This window comes from Andrographis paniculata, unplaced genomic scaffold (genome assembly GCF_009805555.1).
Source record: "Andrographis paniculata isolate CXL003 unplaced genomic scaffold, ASM980555v1 Contig45END, whole genome shotgun sequence".
NCBI classification, from domain to species: domain Eukaryota; kingdom Viridiplantae; phylum Streptophyta; class Magnoliopsida; order Lamiales; family Acanthaceae; genus Andrographis; species Andrographis paniculata.
In genome coordinates, this window is record NW_026137579.1 from 1710506 (window position 1) to 1736124 (window position 25619).

General features: G+C 35.2%; 6 protein-coding genes across 18 annotated transcripts; 4 read left to right on the forward strand and 2 right to left on the reverse strand.

The window, feature by feature from the left end:
* Positions 1-157: 157 nt before the first annotated feature.
* LOC127251815 (probable acyl-[acyl-carrier-protein]--UDP-N-acetylglucosamine O-acyltransferase, mitochondrial) lies at positions 158-4131 on the forward strand. Of its 6 annotated transcripts, none has more exons than XM_051275700.1 (11): positions 158-265; positions 377-502; positions 615-715; positions 810-934; positions 1028-1136; positions 1452-1544; positions 1619-1735; positions 1818-1904; positions 1992-2096; positions 2189-2275; positions 2351-2969. In XM_051275700.1, exons 2-11 carry the CDS (start codon positions 415-417, stop codon positions 2468-2470), a joined length of 1032 nt encoding a protein of 343 aa, XP_051131657.1. In that variant the 5' UTR covers positions 158-265; positions 377-414; the 3' UTR covers positions 2471-2969. The 6 variants fall into 6 exon arrangements, with proteins under 6 accessions (XP_051131657.1, XP_051131658.1, XP_051131659.1 ...); XM_051275701.1 differs by having other exon boundaries at positions 183-265; positions 334-502; positions 2351-2968; XM_051275702.1 differs by lacking the exon at positions 158-265 and adding an exon at positions 4000-4131 and having other exon boundaries at positions 272-502; positions 2351-2498.
* LOC127251814 (uncharacterized) lies at positions 3231-5602 on the forward strand. 2 transcript variants are annotated; one of them, XM_051275697.1, is made up of 3 exons: positions 3231-4418; positions 4507-4778; positions 4890-5602. In XM_051275697.1, exons 1-3 carry the CDS (start codon positions 3917-3919, stop codon positions 5166-5168), a joined length of 1053 nt encoding a protein of 350 aa, XP_051131654.1. In that variant the 5' UTR covers positions 3231-3916; the 3' UTR covers positions 5169-5602. The 2 variants fall into 2 exon arrangements, with proteins under 2 accessions (XP_051131654.1, XP_051131655.1); XM_051275698.1 differs by having other exon boundaries at positions 3241-4418; positions 4522-4778; positions 4890-5597.
* Positions 5603-6387: 785 nt separating this feature from the next.
* LOC127251819 (tetraspanin-2) lies at positions 6388-8305 on the forward strand. The gene is made up of 2 exons (XM_051275709.1): positions 6388-7129; positions 7690-8305. The coding sequence occupies exons 1-2, from the start codon at positions 6632-6634 to the stop codon at positions 7999-8001; spliced, it is 810 nt and encodes a 269-aa protein (XP_051131666.1). The 5' UTR covers positions 6388-6631; the 3' UTR covers positions 8002-8305.
* On the reverse strand, positions 8098-11182 carry LOC127251817 (uncharacterized). 5 transcript variants are annotated; one of them, XR_007838972.1, is made up of 10 exons: positions 10813-11182; positions 10467-10534; positions 10215-10362; positions 10053-10133; positions 9752-9838; positions 9488-9573; positions 9207-9327; positions 8923-9026; positions 8259-8381; positions 8098-8150 (listed from the first exon to the last, which is right to left on the reverse strand). XR_007838972.1 is itself a non-coding variant. In XM_051275707.1 (9 exons), the coding sequence occupies exons 1-8, from the start codon at positions 11053-11055 to the stop codon at positions 8952-8954; spliced, it is 909 nt and encodes a 302-aa protein (XP_051131664.1). In that variant the 5' UTR covers positions 11056-11182; the 3' UTR covers positions 8647-8804; positions 8923-8951. The 5 variants fall into 5 exon arrangements, 2 of the variants coding, with proteins under 2 accessions (XP_051131664.1, XP_051131663.1); XR_007838971.1 differs by having other exon boundaries at positions 8098-8173; XR_007838970.1 differs by having other exon boundaries at positions 8098-8184.
* A 4521-nt stretch (positions 11183-15703) lies between these two features.
* On the forward strand, positions 15704-20712 carry LOC127252163 (potassium channel AKT1-like). 3 transcript variants are annotated; one of them, XM_051276226.1, is made up of 11 exons: positions 15704-15971; positions 17086-17454; positions 17570-17627; positions 17714-18031; positions 18153-18398; positions 18486-18584; positions 18691-18723; positions 18822-19007; positions 19161-19355; positions 19445-19520; positions 19596-20712. In XM_051276226.1, exons 1-11 carry the CDS (start codon positions 15760-15762, stop codon positions 20468-20470), a joined length of 2667 nt encoding a protein of 888 aa, XP_051132183.1. In that variant the 5' UTR covers positions 15704-15759; the 3' UTR covers positions 20471-20712. The 3 variants fall into 3 exon arrangements, with proteins under 3 accessions (XP_051132183.1, XP_051132184.1, XP_051132185.1); XM_051276227.1 differs by having other exon boundaries at positions 15859-15971; positions 17072-17454; XM_051276228.1 differs by having other exon boundaries at positions 15864-15971; positions 17258-17454.
* An 874-nt stretch (positions 20713-21586) lies between these two features.
* LOC127251915 (putative GATA transcription factor 22) lies at positions 21587-23114 on the reverse strand. The gene is made up of 3 exons (XM_051275866.1): positions 22755-23114; positions 22229-22525; positions 21587-22105 (listed from the first exon to the last, which is right to left on the reverse strand). Exons 1-3 carry the CDS (start codon positions 22950-22952, stop codon positions 21803-21805), a joined length of 798 nt encoding a protein of 265 aa, XP_051131823.1. The 5' UTR covers positions 22953-23114; the 3' UTR covers positions 21587-21802.
* Positions 23115-25619: the final 2505 nt, after the last annotated feature.

Below are 25619 nucleotides of genomic sequence, written 5' to 3' on the forward strand. Positions count from 1 at the left end.
ATTTAAATAGTAAACTTAAAACTCAAATTCAAAGTTTAGTTTACATGACAATTTTCACCAGTGGACACTATTTATTTTTTGAAAATATTACATAAAGAATATATAATTTTTCAAAATTTCAAAAATCTTGTAGCTAATTTCCAAAAATATCAATCTGAACTATTAGGTTATTTAAACAACCCTTATATTCAAGAATCCCCAACCCTAAAGAAATACTCTCTTTACGGGACAAGAATACCTTCTATTGACACACTGGAAAAATCAGGTGGGTCTTCTTCTTTTTTAAATAAAAAGAAATTGGTTAAGATTGATTTTGGGTTGTGGATGCATCAGTCAGATTGATTTAAACCCTAGCTTCGTTCCGGTGATCCTTTAGTCACAGAGGAGAAAAGAATTCCCCTCCCTTCGTGAAGTATGATCGCTACTGTTTTGAGGAATAGGACTTTCCGATTGCTCTCCGTTCAGCGCCGCTACCTTGGATGCAGCTGCACTTCAATTCCCGGTAATTACCCACATATAGCTTTCATTTATGTCTGGACATTTGTGTTTGCGCGCGCGCACATATATTCTTTTTGGTTTAAAATTAAATACTTTTCTTGTTTTTTCCTTTGTAGACGTCCAGGAAGGAGAGAGATTGAGTTATACTCAAACAGGAAGAAAGTGCAGTTTCATTCATCCATCTGCGGTTGTTCATCCGGACGCCATTTTGGGTCAGGTATTGCCATTTGCTTGTGTAAATGATGGTGGTTTTCCCTTGCAGTTTAATTTTTATGGCTACGAAAGTGCGAAGAAACAATCTTTGATTGCAGGGTGTTTCAATTGGTCCTTTTTGCACTGTTGGGTCGTCTGCAAAGTTGGGCAATGCTTGTCAATTATACCCCGGGAGCCATGTTTCCGGAAACACTGAATTAGGGGATAATTGCATTTTGATGATGTGAGATAATTGTGCTCTCTTGTTTATAGCATTATTGAGTTCCATCCATCCATGTGCCCTTTTTTGTGAATGGTTCCTTTACTGTGCTTGAAGGGGTGCCGTAGTTGGTGATGATCTTCCAGGCCATACTGTTGTTGGATGCAACAACGTTATCGGGCATCATGCTGTGGTGGGGATCAAGTGTCAAGACATGAAGTACAAGGTTTGAGCCACAACTTTTGATGTGATATTAATGAACTCTTTGTTATGCTCATATGGCTAATTAACTCGAGGAAAGCTTGGGTGTGTTAATGTAGTTTTAAAGGTAGATGAAGATGAGTGAATTTAGTTGTTGTGTTTATTCAGTTAGTATGACTATTGCTTTACGAGATGCTTACTTGCCCCAGCTAATACTTTTTCTATCTAATTTAAATGCTTTTTTCATGGCTATGGAACTTGTAGACATTGTAAGCGTGCAATGTAATTCATGTGTCTGTATTGGGGAAAGTCTTTGAAGTGGCTTACTTGATTATCCTAGTTAGGGGCCGACTGTTTCCTTGAGATTGGCAACAACAATGAGATAAGAGAGTTTGCATCAATCCATCGATCTTCACAGCCAGACGATAGAACAGTAAATGTTGCTTAATCTCTTTATTTAACACGAGAATCTGAAAGCTTTCTGTCTCATAAAAGCATCATCATCAGGTGATTGGTGATAACAATCTTATCATGGGATGTTGTCACATTGCCCACGACTGCAAAGTCGGTCACAACAATATTTTGGCAAATAATACTCTATTAGCCGGCCATGTAACTGTAGAGGTGAGCCACATTTATGCCTTCAGTTTTCACAAGGATAACTAGGCTGTGATAATCCTTCTGCCAATCAATGAGGCGGTTAAAGCAATTCGCTTGCAGGACTATGTTCACACAGGAGGAGGATCCTTTGTGCATCAATTTTGTCATCTTGGTTCCTTTTCTTTCATTGGAGGTGGCTCGGTGGTAAATATTAACTAAATTTACTCTGACTTGGATAGTCATTGTATTCATCATGTTCTATTCACACTCTCTGGTGAAGGTTACTCAAGATGTACCAAAGTACATCATGGTCTCTGGCGAGCGAGCTGAACTACGTGGTTTAAATCTAGAAGGTCTACGGCGTCATGGTTTTTCACCCGTTGAGGTTTGTGACAGATTAAACTAACTTTGTATGGAACTTTGATGGAGTCCGCAATAAGTTTCATCTTCTGACAATCATCTTCCTTTCTATTACAGATGAAGGGCCTGAAAACAGCTTATAGAAAAATATTTTTTCCGGGGAATGGAAATCTTCAGAGCATCGAAGACCGCCTGTCTGAAGTGGTACACTAATGTCACCTTACTTTTCTCCCTTATAAACAACCCCTTACAAGTTTTCCCCTAAAATGAATCATTCAGGAAAACAATGACCAACTGGGCCGTGTTCCAGCTGTCAGTTTGATGCTACGATCAATCCGGGATTCCTTAGCAGAGGATCGCCGAGGAATTTGCAAGTTCAGATTGTGGACTGGATCATAACACGACATCTGTTACATGCTATTTGAAGGTCCATTTTGTTCTATTTGAAGAATTCATCAATGGCTATCAAATTTGCATTCATACTATGAAATGGATCTGGTCTCTTATTATCTTTCAACCCATTTTCCAGATAATGTTAAAAGTCCCCAGAAAGAATGCTTACTTATCCTTTTGTCTTTATATATAAAATAAAAAATAAAAATAAAAATGCACCAGTTCATGAACAGACATATCTGCATGCATTTAGTACAATCAACAATTTAGGATATTGTATTATAGTAGATGCATTATCACAATGTTTCAACTTTTTTGGACTCTCTGGGAAATTCTACCCAAAAAGAAGAGGTAAAGGGAAGTTAGGAAAATATCTTTGTCCAGTGGATTTATTATAGAGATAATGTTTCTATCAAACTGATTTATTAAAATCCCATAACAACTTATCATTTCGTCTTTAAAGATTACGATCACTTAAAAAAATCAACCACTAACTATTAGATAAATGATAATTATAATAATAATAATGATGATGAACAGTTTGCTAATGCTAATATAGAATAACATATCCCCACAGTTCGTTTAAGTACAATTGTGTATGGGGATGCATATTATTCTATTATTATTTTGTTTTATATTAGAAGGGTTTGTCTTACTATTTATGATATGTGCATTCTCTCATTTTCTTGCATATAAGTAATTAAATTTTCTTGATTTTTTTTGTCTGTCCTTTCAATATTTTTTAATTGTTTTGTTTTCGGGTATGATGTATATATAAAATTTAGGGGGTTCGAAAAGGGTCTAGGTTTCATAGAAAAATTTTAAAAATAGCAAGTTGGTTCTAAAATTAAAAGCTAGAAATCAACAGTAAGTTATAATATAATGTGAAATTGTAGTACTTGGGAATGGGAATACAACCTTCCCCAGATGAATGCATCAAGTCTACACTAGCCTTTTGTTTATTGTCAACAATCTTCTACTACTACTATTATTTATTAATCAATAATTATCAACCAAGTTTAGTTTTATAGTATGTGTGATGTGTTTACTTTTATTCTTGAGTGAGAGACCGAAAAGTATGTGATGTGAAGCAAGGTTCATTGATTAGTAGGAAATAAATATATAAAAAATATCTAAAAGAATATATATTAAAGATTAATTAATAATGCACATCCAATCATGTGCACTTGGTGTGCAAACATTACACCAATTATCAATATATATAAATCAGCAAACAGTACATATTATAAATATTACACTTGCCAATATAATGCAGGAGGCTACAGCTACTTATAACTCTTTCTTTCTCTCTGCATGTTAGTTGATATATATATGCACTATAGCTATTTGTTTGTGTGTTTGCAACTAGCTAGGAATTGAGGGTGAGAGAGAGAGAGAGAGAGAGAGAGAGAGAGAGGTGTATGGTGTTGTGATTGAAATTAAGAAATAGAGATGGGAATTAGGAAGTGCTCTCATTGTGGGAACATAGGCCACAACTCAAGAACTTGCCAAATAATAATTAATACCACTTGCAGCGCAGCTCCTGCAATCATCAATGGCGGTGAGGCCGAGGCTGAAGATGAGGGTGAGGGTGAGGGTGATGGGGTCTTCTTCTTCAGGCTGTTTGGTGTGCATCTTGAATATATCTCCTCTTCCTCTTCCTCTTCCTCTTCTGCTTCTGCATCTGAATCTGATTGTGCCTCCTCGTCAACATTAATAAGCCCCAATACTAATAACAATATCATCAAGAAAAGCCTCAGCTTGGACTGTCTGCAGCAGCCAAAGACCTCCAATTACTCGCAACCAATGAATCATTATCGTTATCATCTAACCTCCTCTTCATCATCATCTTCATCATCTTCCCCATCTCTCCAAAACAGTAATACCACTTCTACTACATCCATTGCTTATCTCTCTGATGGCCTCATTGCTCGCCCTCCCGACACAAGGAAAGGTAACATCGATCATCAGCATCATGTCTTTGATCCTTTAATATTTAGATATATATATATATATATTACTATTAATTAATGGTTAGTTAGTTGGTAAGTGTGCAGGGCGAGCAGGGGTTCCATGGTCAGAAGAGGAGCACTGGGCGTTCCTGATAGGGCTGGAGAAGCTTGGCAAAGGAGACTGGAGGGGCATCTCCAGGCACTTCGTCACTACCAGGACTGCAACTCAGGTTGCCAGCCATGCCCAGAAGTACTTTCTCCGACGACGACAAACCCCCACCTGCACCAGTTCTACTGCTCATCTTCATAACCACCACCACAAGAGACGACGCTCCAGCCTCTTCGACCTCAGCCACCACCAGGTACCATTACCATTACCATACCCATATACTCTCTACAGCAGCTAATTAATTAATTAATGTCAAATATATACATCACATGTATGCATATTTCCTCCGCTTAATTGGCTGCAGGTTGGAGGAGGTGGTGACGTCGACATTATTAATGCAGGTGGCTATGGTGGTTTACGCATAGATTTGAATTCTTCTGCTGCTGCATCGTCAATATCACCCAATATTTCGTCAGACGAAGAATACAACAAAACCACTGCACCTTCAGGAGACTCTTCCTCCACATTCTCATCCTCCCCAATTACTCCAATGATCACTACTGATAAACTGGAGCTTAAACTCTCATCTTCATCGTCATCGACGAGAATGGGGGCGGGGGAGGGGCCTATCGCCGTCACCTGACTGTCTTCTCTGTCGGTCGGTCATATCATCCAATTATATATATATATATTAATCAAATATAAATGCATGCATTTCTTCCTTCTATTTTCTCACTCCACCAATATATATTATTAACTAACTGTGGATTATATATATATATGTATGTATATGTATATTTGCAGATCCACATGCATGCATGAATCTTGTATTATTAGTTAATTAATTATGTAGATATACACAAATAGTAAAGTTGCACTGCAATATGATGCCTAATAATTCCACTGGTTGCCCTCTTTATTGATTGACAGTGATCTGTGCTTAATTAATCACTATTAGTTGGGCTGCAAAATAATTAATGATGTAAAGGACAAAATTTTAATCTTTCATTTGATAAACTGATTCAATTGTAAAGTCAATGACTGATGTATAACTAAAAGGACAATTATATTATTTTATTTATTTGAATTCGTAACATTAAGATGGTTATTATTTTTTACTATCGTATTGCTATCATCTGAACTGTACCCATAGACCCAACTCTATTAATTTACTCTGCTTTCTCATGTCAATGCCTAACAATAGTAATAATTTTCAATTTTGTGAGAGTTATGTTAATGTGTCTTCTGGTATCAAAGAAAGAATGGCATGATTATTGTATGCGTGACAGACATGTATATAAGAAAGATGACAAAAGTTGGTTCTGGACTAATAAGACAAATTATCAAATTAATATTGTTCCACGTTTTGTCTTTTATGACACTACACTCACACTTGGATCCTTCATTGTTAGTCTTGTCTTCGTATTTGCATTGTCTTCACGATCAAAACAAAGAACACATGCACATGGACTATGTGTATGGGATCTCATCCATCTACCATGGCCGTTGATCAACATCATCAACCGTAAATTAACATTGCAAATGTTTGTTCCAACTTATAGTAATCTGGGCCTTTAAAGTGGGCTCTTTAAAAATTGGCCGTCCTATGATATTATTTGGGCTCTTATTGGGCTCCTGAGAAATGAAAGGCTGAATTGTCAGGATCGTCGTCTTCCCATTCCTTCCCTTATGGTCTGTTTTGGTTTCTGACATGGCATGCCACAGAATAAATTTCCGTGTACCTTCGATTAAAATAATTGATAATAATAATAGCAGTGATATCAACATCCATAGATTTGATTGCAGGGCATCATTTCAGGCATCATTTCAGTTTGCAATAACTATGTATATATATATAGTTGGCCTGGCCGTATTTTCTTGGAAACCACAATCACATTTCCTTCAATGACAAATATCCATTCGATTTTTTAGGCAGCCCAATATTTTAACATTAGTTAATAAGCTCAAGCTCGTCTACCCACGCAATTAAACTTTCCCAAAAATCCTTAACAACTGCTACTGCATACTCCATCTTCTTCTCCGTCAAGTCAGTCGCCATTGAAACTGAAAGCAAGCAAGCAAGCAAGCCTACTGGAAGAAGGAGACATGGCGGTGAGCAACAACATAACGGCGTTTCTCAACTTCATCGCCCTGATGTGCTCCATCCCGATCATCTCCGCCGGAATCTGGCTGGCCTCCAAGCCCGACAACGAGTGCATCCGCTGGCTCCGGTGGCCCCTCATCTGCATCGGAATCGCCTTCCTCGTCGTCACCCTCACCGGGTTCGTCGGCGCCTACTGGAAGAAGGAGGGCCTTCTCGGCGTCTACCTTGTCTGTATGTTCATCCTCATAGTCCTCCTCCTAGTCCTCCTCGTCCTCGCCTTCGTCGTCACCCGCCCCAACGGCGCCTACTCCGTCGCCGGCGTCGCCTTCCGGGAGTACAGGCTCGCCGGCTTCTCATCTTGGCTCCGGGATCACGTCACCGGCGACGACAACTGGCCCGGAATCAGGTCCTGTTTGGCCGAAACCCAAATCTGCCCTAAACTCGCTCAGAACTATGTCTCCGCCGCCGATTTCTTCGCCGCCCACCTTTCTCCGATCCAGGTAATTGCCGTCATTTTCATTATTTTTATTTTTTTTTCTGAATTTTGAATCCAAACGCGGCCTTGCTCTTCAATGATTGATCGACATTCGACAGTGCCCTAAGCTGTAGGTATGGTGGCGCCTACCCTACAGACTTCATTATTACATTGATTTTTTTGGGTAGATTTTATTGCAATTGCAGTATGTAGAGTGCCTTAGTCTGAAAATTCATGTTTGTCTTCTTGAACTTCAATGGACAGCCAGTTTGTGTCATCAAAGAAAACAGTTGAAGATAAGGTAGAGATGATAAAAGTACTTAGTATGCATTTTCGGACCCACAAACAGAATTTTTTGTCTGTTGGTTTACTGTCAAACCTGTCCAAAATGCAATTCTTTTCACATTCCATCACAGACCAATGATGATCTCACAAAGGCCAATTGAGTGCAGAATAATATGACATTATATGGGATCTTAGTGCTTATTGCATTCCATAATAGCCCAAAAGCATCCAATTCTCATAACATTTTCAATTCCCTTTTCAGCACTTAATTGATACACACACTCTTTTTGTGAGCTGCAGTCAGGCTGCTGTAAGCCTCCGGCAATATGTGGCTTCCAGTATTCGAGCCCGATATCGTGGGCGGCGCCAGCTAACATAGCAGCAAGCCCCGACTGCTACGCCTGGAACAACGATCCGAGCCAGCTCTGCTACAATTGCGACTCGTGCAAAGCTGGCCTGCTTGGGAACCTGAGGCATGAATGGAGAAAGGCCAACATTATACTCATCGTCACCGTGGTGGTCTTGATTTGGGTTTATATCATAGCCTGCAGTGCTTACAAGAATGCTCAAACTGAAGAGCTTTTCCGCAGATACAAACATGGTTGGGCTTGATCTTGATGGTACTTTTCAGTGCATCCATCTTCCACTCTTGTTTTCGACTTGTTAGTAAGTTCTATTCTGCTTCTTTTGTGCTGTTGTAATGTCTAGTTTCTGGTTTTGTGTATGTCCTGTGTAGTTTGTTGTGTGCTAATTTTGATGGGCTACAAAAATGAAATGCACACGCCTGTAGCAATACTATGTGCAAAGTTTTCATGTAAGCAATCGAACAAAACGAGCAGCACATACATTGATCACATAGTTTTTGTTACCTTTGAATTGAAAGATGTGTCAATTTATTATAAATTGGCAATATTCCTAGGAGGGCGTCGCCGACATTCTCATGTTCCTGTGTTTCCAGTTTTCGATAAGTTCTCCCTGTCTCCCATGGTATGCTATAAAGGAAAAGGGAAGTGAATGAACAATAGTTATCAAAGATGCCAAAAGTTTCATCTTTGAAATTACCCTTAATCAAATGGTGAGGGAAAAAGCAAGCTGTTCATCACCATTACTAAAGAAGCAGCAAGCAAATGTTAAAAAAATAAAGTAAACCCTATCATACTGCACGTGCAAAAACACAGGGCATCAGATTCTTTTCACCTTTTTCCTTATTCTGGGCACTCTGAAACCTTTTGAAAGTCATTCACTTACAGATATAGATTTCTTGCACTTGCAATGAATTGGAATATGCTTATTCAATGTCCAAAGACAATGTTGTATATGTCTACATAGCTATGGCTAATTCAGTTGATGCTTGTTTTGAGTGTATATAAACACTCATTAGATTCCAAGGGATTTGAGTTCCAGCTGATTTAGACCTAATTTGACAAATAAATTTCACTGTTGGCTCCTTGTAACTCAGACTCATGAATACATGTAGAAGTTTCAATATAAGGCCAATTTACAACTCATCTCTACAAATAAGATATATCTCACCAGAAGCTGTAAGGGGTTTCAGTAATGTCTCATGCAGATAACTTTCTTGAGTATACAACATACAAGGGATCTGTGCGGCCAGGGTTCGGTGAAATATCCACTGCCTGCAAGAACATCAAGATATAGTATCATTGCATAGCAGCAAGGATTAAGGAAGAGCAGACCATGTCAAAATTCTGATAAATTTTGTGATTCAACACACAGCTCAAATGGTCATCCAGTAGTAAGTTCAGTTGACTTAGCGACATGTGAATTGTTAAACCAGACAATTTTGACTCTATTACCTTGGGAGACTCGAACCCTCCAGCATAATGAAAATATGATCCAACTATCATAATATGATCAGCATCTCCAGTTGATGTCCATATTGAGATTGCCTTTGTCCAGAAGCAGCGGTTGGAGAAGCTTTTATACAAGAATGATAGATAATTAGAAGTGTAGTGAACCAAAAGATAAAAATGCAAAACATAGCTACATTGATTTATTTACCGATAGAGAGGAGACCTGAGAAGATAATTTGGCTGTAAAACATCTAAAGCATGCTGGAGCAAAATCATACAATTACCTCATGATAGCAAGTCCCCCTGGTTTAAGAATCCGAGACATCTCTTTGAAAATATCAATTGGCTTTGTTAGGTAGTCGACACTAACCTAAAACATGAAGCAATTCTATTAATATAACTGAGCAAGGAAGTACCTTAGACATGATAAAAAAGGCTTTCGTGATAACCAGAAAAGGCAAAAAAAGGATATATTTCGTTTCACATGGCTAATCAAGTGAGCAAATGATCACACTGCAAACGAACACATAAGTGGGGAATGAACTTACAACATTTGTAATTACGTCGAAGGTGTTATCTTCAAATGGGAGCTTAGGATCAACATTTAAGTCTTGCACAACGTACTCAGTCAAAACCTACAAGAATACAACAGTGCATAATAATTAGTTGTACAAAAGAAATGGTATGATATTTCCAATGCAGAGAGATAAATGCACCAGTGAATAATCTGTAATTCAAGGTATATGATTTGATCAAGAGCTAATGAAGACATCAGCACACAGTATATCAAACTTGTACTGATATAAACCAGAATGCAAAAAATCTCCTCTCTGAATATGTTGATCTTACAGGATTCCGCTTTAGCTCTTCTTCATTCAAGCCCATTCCCACTATCTTGGACTGTCTATAACCTTTAGGATAATGACTGACCTAGACATAATCACGAGCAATGTTATGTTGATGGTATATTTTAATGCAAAAGAACCAAACAAATGTGGTATGTAAACTGACCCAGCTGCTGCACATGTCGAGTAAGGCAACTCCAGGGGTGTTGCTTGGGGGGAAAACCTCAGAGTAATATTTGGTAAGCGCAGCAATGGCTGGATCGTCTATATGAGTCACGAAACGTGGTGAATCATAGAATACTGTATCTGGTGACCTGAAAAGTTTTAACATTGGTATTCAAATCAGAATGCCACTTTCAACTTCAAGCAATTAACTTCATTAGAACAAGTGAATGCTGGTGGTGCTGCCAAAGTTTACTCATCAAATCGCTGGAAATCCTCTGCTTTGAAGGGAAATTGATCTGGCCATTTCACATTCTCCAATACCTTCAATTTATAACTATAAGTTACAATCTCTCTAATAACTGAATGTACGATCATACAAGTTAATTAGGCGCAGACTGAGCAGAATTGGGTAAAAGATCCAACACTAGACATCACTCAATCACGAAATTCTGATAACCTAATTAATTCATGAAATGAATGAAACAGAAATTTCTCATAAACACTCGCCAGTCGCCAAGGCAAGGTAAGGTAAGGAGGCAACATAATCAAGCACTCAATACATAAACTAAAATAGGAAAAAACTGAGAGCGGAAAATCACTTTGTCAACATCACTCTTTAGCCTCGCGGAAGCCATGAAAGATTTCGCACCAAGATTGCTCGCCGACATGTTCAGGAACTGAGGCAGAACGGCGAGTCCAGTTCCCAGCACCACTCTACGGTGTACTTTGCGTCCACCAGCTCTACTCGCCAACAGAGAAAAATGAGCAATTGCAGTCTGGAGACAAGTGCTCACACCCACCAAGTTTGGCAACTGCAGTTTCACGCCATATCTATTAGCCATCCCCTTTCAATTCGTCAGCACATTTGGAGGAATTCTCTTGAACTATGCCCACTGCGGTTCGATCATTTATCCATTGGACTGACAAACTACTGGATTTAAACCCAAAACGAAATCCAAGAATATCCTGCACCTGCAGACCTGAGAAGATCCTGCGTGTTATCCGTTCGTTGGTCGGAGTATATTAATTTACGTGGACATCTTCCCTTCACAGATGTTAACTTGTCTGGGCCTTTTGGGCTTTGAAGTGGCCCTATGTATGGGTTGATTAGGTTTTTTTTTTTTTTTTTTTTGAATTTTAATGCAAAATCAATAACATGTACATGATGGAATATTTAAATAGGGATGGAATCCGAATCCAAATCCGAATCCGAATCGGATCCCATTTGAAGGGACCGTGGATCATTTTATTTTGATGGTTGATGTTGAGTTAGGGTGGGTGTGGTGCAAGTTTGACTGACGCCACATGCACGTCTTGGTTTTTGCCTTTTCTGTGCATATACGGAATTCATGCTTATGTTTTTTGTAATGGAAATTAATAGTACTGCTGTAATTAATTGATTATTTATATAGCCTAGCTACGATTTGATGGATGGATGTCGATTACGCAACGCATTTTTATTCATTTAGTTATATTTATTTTTTTAAAAATATCACATTAAATACAATATTAAATTAAATATTAATTTTTTATTTTTATTTTTTTTGTAAATTTCAAAAATTCCAGAAACTTCTAAAAACTTGAAATGAAATTTATTTGCAGGAAAGAGGACGTTCCCTGTTTTATGGCTTTAGCTCTGTGCCACTAATAGAGCACTCTTACCAACGCAACGACCCACCATCGGTTGAAAATAATATATTCGTCATAAAAATGTATGTCCATTGGACGTGCCTCTAAAAAGGTAAGTAAAAAAAAATAAAAGTTAATTAATCTTTTAGAATAAAAAAATTAAAAATAAATTGAAATAATAATAATAATAATAATAGAATAAATTTGCATGTGAGATAAAATAGCAATGTCTTGCGCTTCTGATACCATATATAGGATTAGCTAGGGACTAGGGTTATCTATAACTTAGCTATCATACGTGTATGGTTTCTCTTGCAAATAAATAAAAAAATCGGTGCTCGCATTTGTGTTTTTACTTATTTTCATAGTTATTTAGCGTGAAATTTTGTATGTTTAATCATTTCTAGTTAAAACATAACTATAAATATGATAAAAGTATAAGTATAATTAAATAAATATGCATACGTGAATGGTATTAGTATATATATATATAATATTCATTATCTAATATCTAGGCATGCTGCAGGTCACGGTTTATATTATGTATGTATGTAGTGACTTTTTTTTAATATCTCTATAAGACTATATACATGTGAATATTCTGTTCAATGGTCTTCCCACGTGAATCGATGCATGGCCTCGATATCTCCTCCATTAATGTACATTGAACAAATAAATAATAAATGCATCTCGCCAAAAGATGTAATGTTGTGACTGTGAAATTATGAGTTCAAACTTATATATGGTTTGCCTAATATAAATTATTTTGTTGAAAATTTGCTTAAAATATATTTAATTTATATATTTGATATAATATTTTATAAAACAAACAATATACTTTTAGCGGTGTTTTTTATATAAAAAATAAATAAAGAAACCCTTATTCTATGTACACTTCAAAAATAACATAACTCCTCAAATTTTAATGTTATACAAAAAACTTAATGAATAATAAATACTTTCCGGCTCCATTTCTATTGGCTGTTTTACTAATTTTGGTATGTTCTGGTAATAGATTGTTTTATTACCATAAATAGTCATGTAATCATAAATTACATTCATATTTTTATTATTATTACATAAGTATTCGTAATTTATATATATAAATTAAAATATAGATTCATAATGGCAAAAATGAAATATGATTAATTATTTTGTACCCACTACTAATATAATATCATTTTTGGCGTAATTTTTGAAATATTAATAATGTTGCATTGTTATAAAAACTCAAATCAACAACTACTAGTATTAAAGGATTGAGGGCCATTAAATTACACCCTCATTTCCCATTTTCTAGAAATATGATGTAATATTCATATTTATTTCATTTGTTGGTTTTATTACATTGTAATATTATACGTAATTTATGTTAGAACATATTAGGAATTAAACCTAAGTTCACGATCTGTCGCGTTAAAATAATTGAGATAATAAAATAAGGCAAATTAGATATAACTTTATTCCTCAGTATAGTCGGATTCGAATTTGCAAATTGACAGAGGGTTTTGTATTCTTTAAGTCTATCGCGCAACTCCTCCCGAGAAAACCACTAGGGTTTTTGGCATTACTCTGATATATGAAAAGTAACGGTTGTAGCGCCTAGAACTGGGATCACAATTCTATTTATATTCTTTATTATTAGTGAGTCTCATTACCCCATTAATAAGTTATCGAGTTTCTGCATATAAGAGACCTACACTTACTAAATACATCTAAGCTCAATAAATTAATAAATAACTTATTATAGACTTAATAATGGCTCTCAAGAATTATCTTAGTGCGTGTTTGTTGAATTATTTGAACATATGGAAAAAAAAACAAGGAAAAGAAAAAGAAAAAGAATCAAATCCTGTAGATAAATCATATATGCCCTTATACTTGATGACATTTTAATTAATAATTATTTTTTCGTAATCTAAAAATATACTTCTTCCGTCCCAAATACCATGTTCATGTTGTCGTTTTTGTCCGTCCTACGTTCCATGTTACTTTCATTTTTTGAAAAATGATTACACACTTTAATCTCATTTAAATTTTTTTTTAAATTTTAATTAAACTAATTAGTTATCTTAATCTTAATTTATAATTATTTATATTATAGGATAATTATTTTCACTAATATATTCTTAATTATCTACTAATTACACTCCTCCTAAAATACCGTATCTACAATGCAGCAGACATGGTATCTGGAACGGAGGGAGTATTAAGCACAGATTTGAACGTAGGTGTATAATATTGGATACGTTTATAGTATATATATATATATATACATACATATATATATACATAACAAAAAGTATAATATGACTTTTTATTAAAAAAAAAAAAAAAAAACCATAAATTTGAACAGATGATTAAGTATTCTATAAGAAAAGTATTTACCCAATTTATTTTCTGCAGTAAAAGTAGAAGTTAAATGGCTGAGTAAAAGTGAGAATACTATGAACAGTAGGAAAACGCAATGGGTTAATCAAGACACATGTTTCGTAAAAATAACAAATAAATAAATAAATAAAAAGGTGGCTAGGAATCATGAGGAGTGCATGAATATTGAATAATAATTTCACGCAACCATACATATTTTGGCAAATTTCACCTTTTAAATTCCTGCTTTCAACTTTATTCAAAAGCAAATTTGAACATATCATAACAAAGTATCTTATTCACTGTTAAGAAAACAGATGATTGCGTGAATGATCCATATTTTATTGATTCTATGACAAAACATATTTAAAAAAAAGGGCTAATGAATTAGTTGCTGTTACAGTCAATGCAACTCGAATGAGATTCAACAATCAATCAATAATTATTATTAATATCATAATTAATTAATTAATTAGTTAATTGAAACGATGATGTAGATAAGAGCATCAGTTTGTTTGATTTTTTATTATTATTTTTTATTTCAAACTAATTTTTATAATATTAATGTAATATTTTATACGAACAAATAATATACATTTATAAAAATTTATAAAGATGACATCATAAACAAAATATAGAAAACGTCCACTTTTTTTATTGCATCTGAAAATATTAAGATTATATATATGTTTATAATAAAGTAAATTTATTTCAAAACAAATAATTTTATATGAATATAATATATATATACTTTGATTTATTATAGTTGACGTTCCATTTCAATCCAAATGGTCATTTGAGATTATTTATAAATTAATTATATATATAATAATATGTTTGTAATTTACGATAAAATATATATATATATATTTTTTTTAGTATTAATATATCATTAATTTTATTAGAATAGATTATAGATATTTTTGTATAAGATTAATAAAAATAGTAATAAAATAAATATAAATACTCTTTTAATTTATATTTTATAATATATTACATAAATATTATTATTATTTTTTATTTCCACTGCATTTCAATATAATACTAATAATTTTAAAATATTATATAAACATAAGCATAAACACCAAATACAAATGCAAATAATATAATCTAAAGAATTGTAATATTCGTATACAATCGGATTATTTAAATAATAATAACAATAATAGTAACAATAAAATTCAAATTTGTTTCTCTCTCTCCCTCTGTTCACACGTGTGCATGTATATTTAATTTAACTAAAAAATTTAGGGTGTGCTTAGATCATATTTGAATACTTAGATAATTGAATTTGACGATACCTGATTTTGTTAATTACTATTTTTGTGATTATTTGGGAGTTTCGAATGCGACTTTATTGACCTAACCGCTATTTGGCGAAAAATACCTACCCACAGAGGTTTATGGCGTTACTGAAAAGCGCGTGGTTCACACGCCCTTGTTTGCGCCTATATATATGGGGGTAGAAATTCACCAAGTTCAGTTCAAGACATTCGAGATTTAGCACAACGAGCAATCGCTCCTGCGCTGCGCCTATTGAGAAATCAATGGGCCGTAGGAATGGCGGAGGAGGAGGACTGTTCAGGGCATTCATGTGCGGCGACGGTGGAGGTGTCCAAGCGCAGGAGATTGAACAGATTTCTCGAGAAGGGAGCCAGTACAGCCTTTCAACCGGAATTCTTCCTTCGCTTGGAGCGCGGAGTAACCGCAGAGTCAAGCTTCGGTCATTCATAATTTCTCCTTACGATCGGCGATACAGGTTTCGCTTCGATTCTCTGTACATTTTTGCGTTTTTGCATGTTTTTATTTTTAGTTATTGAGTCTTGATAGTGATGAGGAGGATTCAATGTGTATTGCTGTTTCCCTCCGACATAAGAGTATATTGTGCTCTTAATTTATTAGATTTCGATCTTGTTGGTTGTTATCGAAGCTGATATGTTCTTCGTTTTACTCGCCATCTGTCTCTTTTATGTTTGGTGTTAATGATTAAAAATTCCTCAAAAGTTACTACTTTTGGCACCATTGTTTTGTCGCTTTTTGATTAGTTTAACATGGGCGCTGCTAACCAGTTCGTTGAATATAGTGTCTATAAGGTCCCCCGTGATTCCTTGTCCCTGACTTTTCTTTCTTTGTCCTTTGTTATTCCTTAGGAATTTGGGAGTGTTCCTTCTGCTATTGTAATCCTTGACTTTTATGCTGAGAAAAGATCTTGTGAATGTGATTACTACGACTATTAGTAGTCAGAACGAACACTTAATTGTTCTAGTTTTGAATAATCTTTCAAACCTTCATCTTTGACTGCCTTTTATGGACTTCACCGACCTTCCTACCACTTCTTAAAAATTCTCGAGAAGAACGAGACATGCAGCCCTTTCTTAATGGTTGGTGGGGGCACGGTTGTCCTCTATTGTCATTTTGTGGTGTTTCCAAGTTATTGATATTATTCTTATTTTAAGGAACTTTGTGGAATCTTGGGATGTAACGAGCTTGTTATTATATAATTCCTTGTGAATACCTTCAGAAATAGAACTATATTGATTTTAACTTGGATTTTCTGTTCATGGCACCCTATATAGAATCTTGACCATTTATATATCATTGAGGGTAAATAATCTGCAGTTACTGTGCATACGGACACTAATATCATGCATGCAGGCCAATTATAAGTTATAACATTAGATAGCTCCCAAGTGGAAGATTGTCCATATTGTTTTGGTTGGATATATGGTCGGCTCTAGATTAGTGCTTAATGTAGGCTGAAGCTGGAATATATTGAAATGAAGATGTTTTCTCCTTTAGACAAATTTGATAGTCCTTATTGAATAAGATTGGTATATCATTTTTCTGAAATCTCCTTAGGTTTAATATTGCAGAACATGGGAAGCATTTTTGGTTATTCTCGTTGTCTACACAGCTTGGGTGTGTCCTTTCGAGTTAGGATTTCTTGATAAACCAGATCGACCTCTCTCCATCACGGACAATGTTGTTAATGGATTTTTCGTTGTTGATATCATTCTTACATTCTTTGTTGCCTACATGGATAAGGATACATATCTTTTGGTTGACGACCACAAGAAGATTGCTTTGAACTATCTGACCTCCCTTGGGTTTGTACTTGATGTCATATCTACGATTCCTTCTGAACTTGCCCTGAAGATTTCACCAAAACGACTACAAACTTATGGCTTATTCAACATGCTGCGATTGTGGCGGCTCAGAAGAGTTAGTGCAATCTTTGCCAGGTAAAATGTTTTTGATTTACTAGTAGTATTGTATTTGCTATATATTATTGTAACTTAGAAAATAAAAAGTTAAGCTAGCCATATGCGCTTATTCTGTTTTCCTCTTCAAGTACAGAATGGAGAAAAATAGAAATCTCAACTACTTCTGGGTTAGGTGTGCCAAGCTTATATGTGTAAGTCCTCATTAGTTTTATTGCATATCTCCAGTTGAAATGATATGGGAGTTTTGGTTATTGAACAATCTTCTTTCTACATGTAGGTCACTCTTTTTGTGGTTCATTGTGCTGGTTGTTTTTATTATCTTATTGCTGATCATCACCACAATCCGCAAGACACATGGATTGGTGCAGACAATCACGATTTTCATCATGACAGCCTGGGACTTAGATATGTCACCTCAATGTATTGGTCTATCACTACGCTCACAACTGTTGGCTATGGTGATTTTCATGCAACAAATATGGGAGAGATGATATTCGACATTTTTTACATGTTCTTTAACCTGGGACTCACTGCATATTTGATCGGAAATATGACGAATTTGGTGGTTCATGCAACTAGTAAAACTCGGCAATTTGTGAGTGCCTTTGTTAATTTAGACAATATGTTTCCCCACACACACAAACACATTTGTTTTTATATGTCTGTAATGATGTAATTGATAAATATCTTTTCTGTTACTTGGTGTCTGATAACAGAGAGATACCATTCAAGCAGCCTCAAGCTTCGCACATAGAAATCACTTGCCTCCGCGGCTTCATGAGCAAATGGTTTCACATTTGTGCTTGAAATACAGAACTGACTCAGAGGGGCTGCAGCAGCAAGAGACTCTTGATTCACTTCCAAAAGCAATCCGATCAAGCATTTCTGATTTCCTATTCTATTCTTTAGTGGATAAGGTCTACTTGTTTCATGGAGTGTCGAATGATTTACTCTTCCAGCTGGTAGTTCTATGCAACCATTTGATATTTCTCTCCATCAATTCCATTGATTGAACCTTTTCTCATCCATTTATCAATTTTGCATGTAAGGTTTCCGAGATGAAGGCTGAGTATTTCCCACCCAATGAGGATGTAATTCTACAGAATGAAGCTCCAACAGACTTCTATATTCTTGCTTCTGGGACAGTGGTATTGATTCTAGAATGCTACCTTTGATTTTCATTAATTGTTCATGTATGCAATTTTCAACCAGATTATGTTTTTATATCTTATGCTGTATAAATTACTTTTGCAGGATTTATTGGTTATGAAAAATGGACTTGAGCAGGTAAATGCATCTCTAAATCAAAATATTTTGTTAGTTTATACTAAAATACTAGAACATTTATTTCCCTTAAGAATCCTAAGTGCAGCAAGTGATTGCAGGTTGTTGGGAAGGCCATAACTGGTGACCTCTGCGGTGAAATTGGTGTCCTCTGTTATAGGCCTCAACTGTTCACGGTGCGAACAAGAAGATTAACTCAGCTGTTACGTTTGAGTCGTGCGACATTCTTAAACATCATTCAGGCCAATGTTGGAGATGGGACGATAATTATGAATAATCTTCTGCAGGTATGCCTGTGAAATTGATATTTACTTTCAATATGTCGGTCCTTGATATGACTCTCTGGAAGCAATTTATCCTCTAAAGTCGCAAAAATATGTGTTTGAACTTATCCCACATTGCGAATCTCATACAAAGTACACTGATTTTTCTGCTGACAGCACTTGAAAGAATTGAATGACCCGATAATGGAGGGAGTTCTTCTGGAGACTGAGAACATGCTTGCTCGAGGGAGGATGGACTTACCTCTCACTCTATGTTTTGCCACAGTTAGGGGAGATGACTTGCTGTTAGGTCATTTGTTGAAGAGAGGACTTGATTCTAACGAATGTGATAATAATGGAAGGACGGCTCTAGTGAGTTGATCTTCAGTTTCCGAGCTCGTATTCATATTAAATCAAGAAAAAGTATCATAAAGACATTCACTTTTTGATTTTTTTTGCAGCATATTGCATCATCGAAGGGTAATCAGAACTGTGTGAAGCTATTGTTGGATTACGGAGCCAATCCCAACAACAGAGGTAATTTACGTAGTGACATACTGGCGAGTATTACCAATCCCCTTTGCTAAAGCTATGTAGCATTTTTACGTGCAGATTCGGAGGGAAGTGTTCCTTTGTGGGAAGCCATCATCGGCAGGCACGAATCAGTTATCGAACTATTGACGGCACACGATGCTAGTTTAACTGCAGGTGATGTTGGTCTGTTTTCGTGCACAGCTGTCGAACAGAATGACTTGGATCTTCTCAAAGAAATCATTCATCGTGGTGGGGATGTAACTCAGCCTATGAAAGGCGGGCGCACGGCGCTTCACATTGCTGTCTGTGAAGGAAACCTTGAAGTAGTGAAATTTCTCTTGGATCATGGGGCAGATATCGATGCAGCGGATGAAGGCGGTTGGACGGCAAGGCACCTGGCCGAGCAGCAAGGTCATGAGGATATTAAAGAACTCTTCGAATCTTGTAAAACGACCAAGGGTACACTGCCAATCCCTGAGGAAGGCCGAGGAGTTCGTTTCTCGGGTAGACTTGAAAGTGAGACGATGATCACATCACCTATCAACCGGGATGAGTCGAATGGGAAATCATCGAAACTGAGGCGTAAAGCTAACAATTACTCGAATTCGCTATTTGGGATCATGTCAGCAGCGCAAACTGGCGATCATGGTCTGGTCTCGCCGATGGCGAAGGAGACAAGCTGTGCACCTGTGATGACGTATCCGCCCAGGTTGACAGTAAGCTGCCCCGAGAAAGGCGACAGTGGAGGAAAGCTCGTCTTACTTCCGAAATCGTTTGAAGAACTAGAAGAGATTTGCATGAAGAGATACAACTTCATCCCTGCAAGAGTTTCGACCATAAACGGGGCCGAAATCGAGAGTGTAGAGCTGTTAAGAGATGGTGATCATTTGATCTTCGCCAGCAGAACAGAGGATGGTAATGAAACTGGGGGAGTGTTGTGTCTTAGAACTTGAGGGGCATTTTATATTATTTTATTTAATTTTTAAAATTGAGGTATTTAGTTGAATGCCTGATTTTAGAAGATTGTAGGAATATAATAGCTGGGAATTGGGCTGTAGATATGATAGGAGTTGGGTGACAGAGATTAATTTCAATCTCTCATGCACCGCACCCAGTTTGGTTCATGTAACAGGCATACATACAACTCGACTAGGAAAGTTGGGTATACTTATTAACTGCTATACATATTGTGACATGATCGATTGATCTCCAGTTAGTTTATTCAATCAATAAAATTTTGAAATGTTTCTGGACAAACCACCTCCTTATATTTGGCTTTTGTTGTCATGTCTATTTCTTCTGTCTTATATGGAGTGAGAGTGAGAGGGACCATACATGATATATATATATATATCATTTGTATGTATAGTGAGTGGCGATGAGAAGATGATTGCCTGATCATCATCACGTATATAAAATATTATTATGACCACCAATCATTCCCTACTCAATTCAATGCCTTCTGAAACTCTTGTGATTTGGTATTATCTAGCGGGCTCCACACATTTTGAGTGGAACTAGCTCCGACTCTATTTTCATTTAATATATAAACAAAAGTTTATGGTTTGGAATACTTTCTATGTTTTGAATCTGAATCTTTTGAAGTAGAAATTAATGTTAATTGGATATAATATAATATTTGGTAAATAAACTTCAATTATTCTCTTTGGGTAATAGTAAATGTTTTTATCTACGTTCGTCTTGAATGAATGATTCATAGCAAATGCTATATTATTATAAAATTTTTATATACAAGGCAATATACTTGTGAAAAGACAAATAAATGTACGTGTTAGCTTAGCTTATCAACTTGACAATTCAAATGCGACCAAATTTATATATAATTTTTCTTTCTTTCTTTCTCATGCTTTAGTTCTTCATGTGCGACACAAACTATCTACCAGCTCATCATCATCATAAAATTAGTGATAAAAAGTACGGGAGAAATTGAAAATATGCCTGAATGAAAATTAATACTAGTATATAAAATTGAAAAGTCGTCTTCTTTTTTATATTTTTGTTTTATTACTTCAAATGTTAGGGACTATTGCTAAAGCACAATTCATATATTCCATACGATTTATTTTTATTTCTTTAATTTATTAGAGAAAAAACATCAAAAGAAGAAGACGCACAAAGCAAAATCTCAGGCGCTCATGAATGATCTCCAAGCTAGAAATCAACTTAAACAAAAAATCGAAACTTAAAATTGGAAAGATATGGTTAATTAAATGATAATTAGGTGAAGGATAGATTATGGAGGTAGGTGAATTGATGATCATAAGCTAGCCTGCAGCGCCTGAAGATAGAGCCATGAGCAGAATCGCAGCATCCTTCTCCTCTTCAGGAAACACTCTACTCTGATGAACAAATCCCACCTTCTTCTTCAGCTTTCTCAATGATTCTTCCAACCTCGACGACGACGACGACGATGACGATCCCACCCTTCTCCTTCTGCATCCTTTTCCCGTCATCGACCCATTTCTCCGCATCTTCGCCGGCGCCGGCGCCGGCGGCTTCTGGTAGTTGCCGGCCATCATAGCTCGCCTGGCCTTCCTTTGCCTAATCCCACACGCATTGCACAGAGACTGATCCAGAAGATAATAATAATTATAATTATATTTAATCAAAACTCAGAAAGATCACAGATCGATGTATTCTCCGATAATCAATTACAGAAATCAAATCACAAATGTAGTGTGTGTTTGTACCTTGGGGCCTTTAGGACCACTTCTCCAAAGAGGGGTTTTTGTAGTGTTGCAATCGGAACAAACCCTAATTGGGGTGTTGCTGCTGAAATTACTTCCCCAAGAAGACGATGGCGGCGGCTTCTTCATTTTGGGAGTTGTGATCCAACTTACATGATGATTATTATTATTATTACTGTTCTTTGTTGTCGTCTCTCCGGCAGCTGGCCGGCGGCAGTCTTGATCTTCTTCCAGCTGCCTCAGGCTTAGTTTAACTTTATCCTCCATCACATTCACACCATAAGCATAATTGCGATCGTCCTACCATCAAATTAGCATCCATCATTTACATATATAAATATAAAATGTTAAATGTGTGTGTGTGAGCGCACACACAGAACAGTAACTACACTAGCTAGCAGTACTTTGCGATTCACAAGACATATATATATATACATACAGTACAGTAGAGACAAAATTTGAACGACAAAATTGCTTCTGCAATATATATGAAGATTATATATATATATATATATATAGAAAAAGATACCTGGTGGTGAAGGAATAATTGGTGTGGATAATATCCGGTGGAATCTTGCCTTGAGGCACTGAAGAGCACGCGGGATGAGCTTGAAGATGAAGATGAAGACAAAGATGAAGAAGAGGCTGGCAGAGCTGCAGAAAACCCCAAACCAAACTCTGGATGCTCATCGTCTTCACACTGAAGAGCAATCGTGCTTACAATCATGGCGATCGATCGGATCGGATTGGATCGAGAAATAAAATTAATGAATAAATTGAAGTAAAAGGGATCGATCACAGCAATATAGGTTAATTCAGTGGATCAATGAAATTGCCCAAGAAGAGACCAGTCGAGAAAAAGTTAATAATGTCTGATTCGCTATAGTAATGTAATCATAATATTTTTTGTATATATAAAATAATAAAAGAATGGATGAGGAAAATGGAGAATTGGGAGGTGGGGTTACGTTGTGAGGCATGCATTCACGTGACTCCACGACAAAAAAAAAAAAAAAAAAGAGAAAACAAACAATTTTTAATAATAATAATAATAAGGGAAACAAGACAAATTAAAAGGAAGGAAGCACAAGATTACACGACCACTGGCACACAGTCCTGATCATCGTCCTCCACAAACCCTATCTATTTATCTTAATTATAATATATTAATTTAATTAATTAGTTAATGGATTCCTGACTTCACTTTAATAAATTAAACTCGATCGTACGTACACTTTAATAATTGATTTTAATTAACACTGTAATAGCCAATCATTAATGTTGATTAATCTGATCCTCTGCTCCTTACAAGATAATAATCTGGCCAATCAGACTACTGTGAGTGAGTAATCCATATCTCGTGCCTGTAACAGCACCACACGTATTATATATATATATATATATATATATAGGCCCACAGAGGCGTTACTGTCCAGATTTTTTCATCAAGTAGTCACAAAATAGTATATAAATATTAAATAAAAATAAGCCCATGTATTAAATAAAATGAAGTTAAACCAAACCAGTCTCGTTTTAGTGATTGGGCTACATCCTCCCTCATTGGACAAAATCAGTTATTAGTGAAGGGACATAAACTTTTTGGGCTTTATAGAATGGGCTTAGTCCAGTTCAATTTTCAAATCCAAGACAATATTGGTTTTGAAATTAAAACATGCAAAAGTATGAGCTGTGTTTTTTCTATTAGTCCCGCAAAGCCATAATGGAATTTTAAATTTATATTTTATTTTTTTTTTAAAAAAAGGAGGAAATTAATATGACCACGTTTGCCTTTCACACATTCATTTTAATAATAATAATAATAATAATATGTGTACGTGATCCATTTTTAGATAAACATTGTGTGCAAGAAACAATAACTAAGAAGTGCATATCATAGTATATATTTTCATTCAACTTTAAAATTTTAAAACCTAAAACAATAAGCACATAATTTGAGATGTTTATTATTATTATTATTATTATTATTATTATTATTATTTTATATAATAGTTTTCGGGTAAAAAAACAAAACCCTGGTACGTAGACACATGCATACATGATATATACCTCTTTTGAGATTTTGTTTTGATTTCTTATTATTTAGTTTGTACATTGAAAGAAGAAAAAAAAATTCTCACAAAACTTTAGATCAAACAATTATTTAAATAAAAAACTAAAACTTACCTAAATACCTAAAAATTTGTATTCTTGAAAATGTCCATTCATGTATATATTGTGGACATAAAAAATTAATAAAAAATATAACTTGATTGGGCGATTTAATGAAATCTAGGATTTGTAGGTAAAATTCGTGCTATGTGGCCCTGATTCTTACACCCAATTATATATAACTTAATTAATGATCTAAAAACCTGTCCTATTCGTTGATGACTCATGAGTTCAAGAGGATATACATTATAAATATACATGATTAATTGTGAATATATATATATATATATATATCTCATCATCATCTGATCCACATGCATGCATGCTCTACAAGAATTCGATCGAGACGGGATCCGATATCGACGACCCTAATTAACTTATAATTATCTAGTGATCATTTCGTATATATGTATTAATTTGTGGGGAGCTATATGAATTTGTTTTGGTGTTTTCAAATAGTTTCAATAATTAAATTATTAATCACTAAATTAATCTAACTCAATTTATGCTTTAAAATTAGTTTGGTATATATAATAATTGTGTATGTTGGTAGTGAAAGGGGCCCAAGAGCCTAACTTGTACTTTATTTATTTTTGAAAAAGTGTCTAGAATTTAGTTGATAAATGTTGAAATACTGATCCAATATTATGTGGCATTCTGATCCAAAGAGAATTAGAATTTGATGAGTCTTAATTTCAAGAAAATAAATAAATAAAAAATTATGAGACTATGACTTGCATGCAAAATAATAAATGAATTATTTGATGCAGATTGCAATTTGCATGCAATTATGAGATATGATCAGATATTTGTTATAGACATCTTTACCTTTTAATTAACTATTTATTTTCATGTTAATTATACTGCTAATAATAATTATTCAAATGTTCTGTATATATATTTTTTTTATTAAATTAACTACACATTAGAGTGATTAACTGGAAATTATATATAGATTTGTGTCACGACTCGATGTTTTTTTAAAGTTAATATTGTGTTTAGATATAATAATAATAATAATAAGAATAGATTGAAAATTGAATGAATGAGATGTGATGATGGATAAGAACGATAAAATCATGTGCATGCTGAGGTGTCAGCTAATGAGTGGTCCCTGCTACTCTACTGTAACTGGGGCGTGTTTGTTTGTGTTTAATGCAGTTACCACTTGTCCAATTCATATTCAAATATTTTAAATATATATATATATTAGTAGCTAAATTTA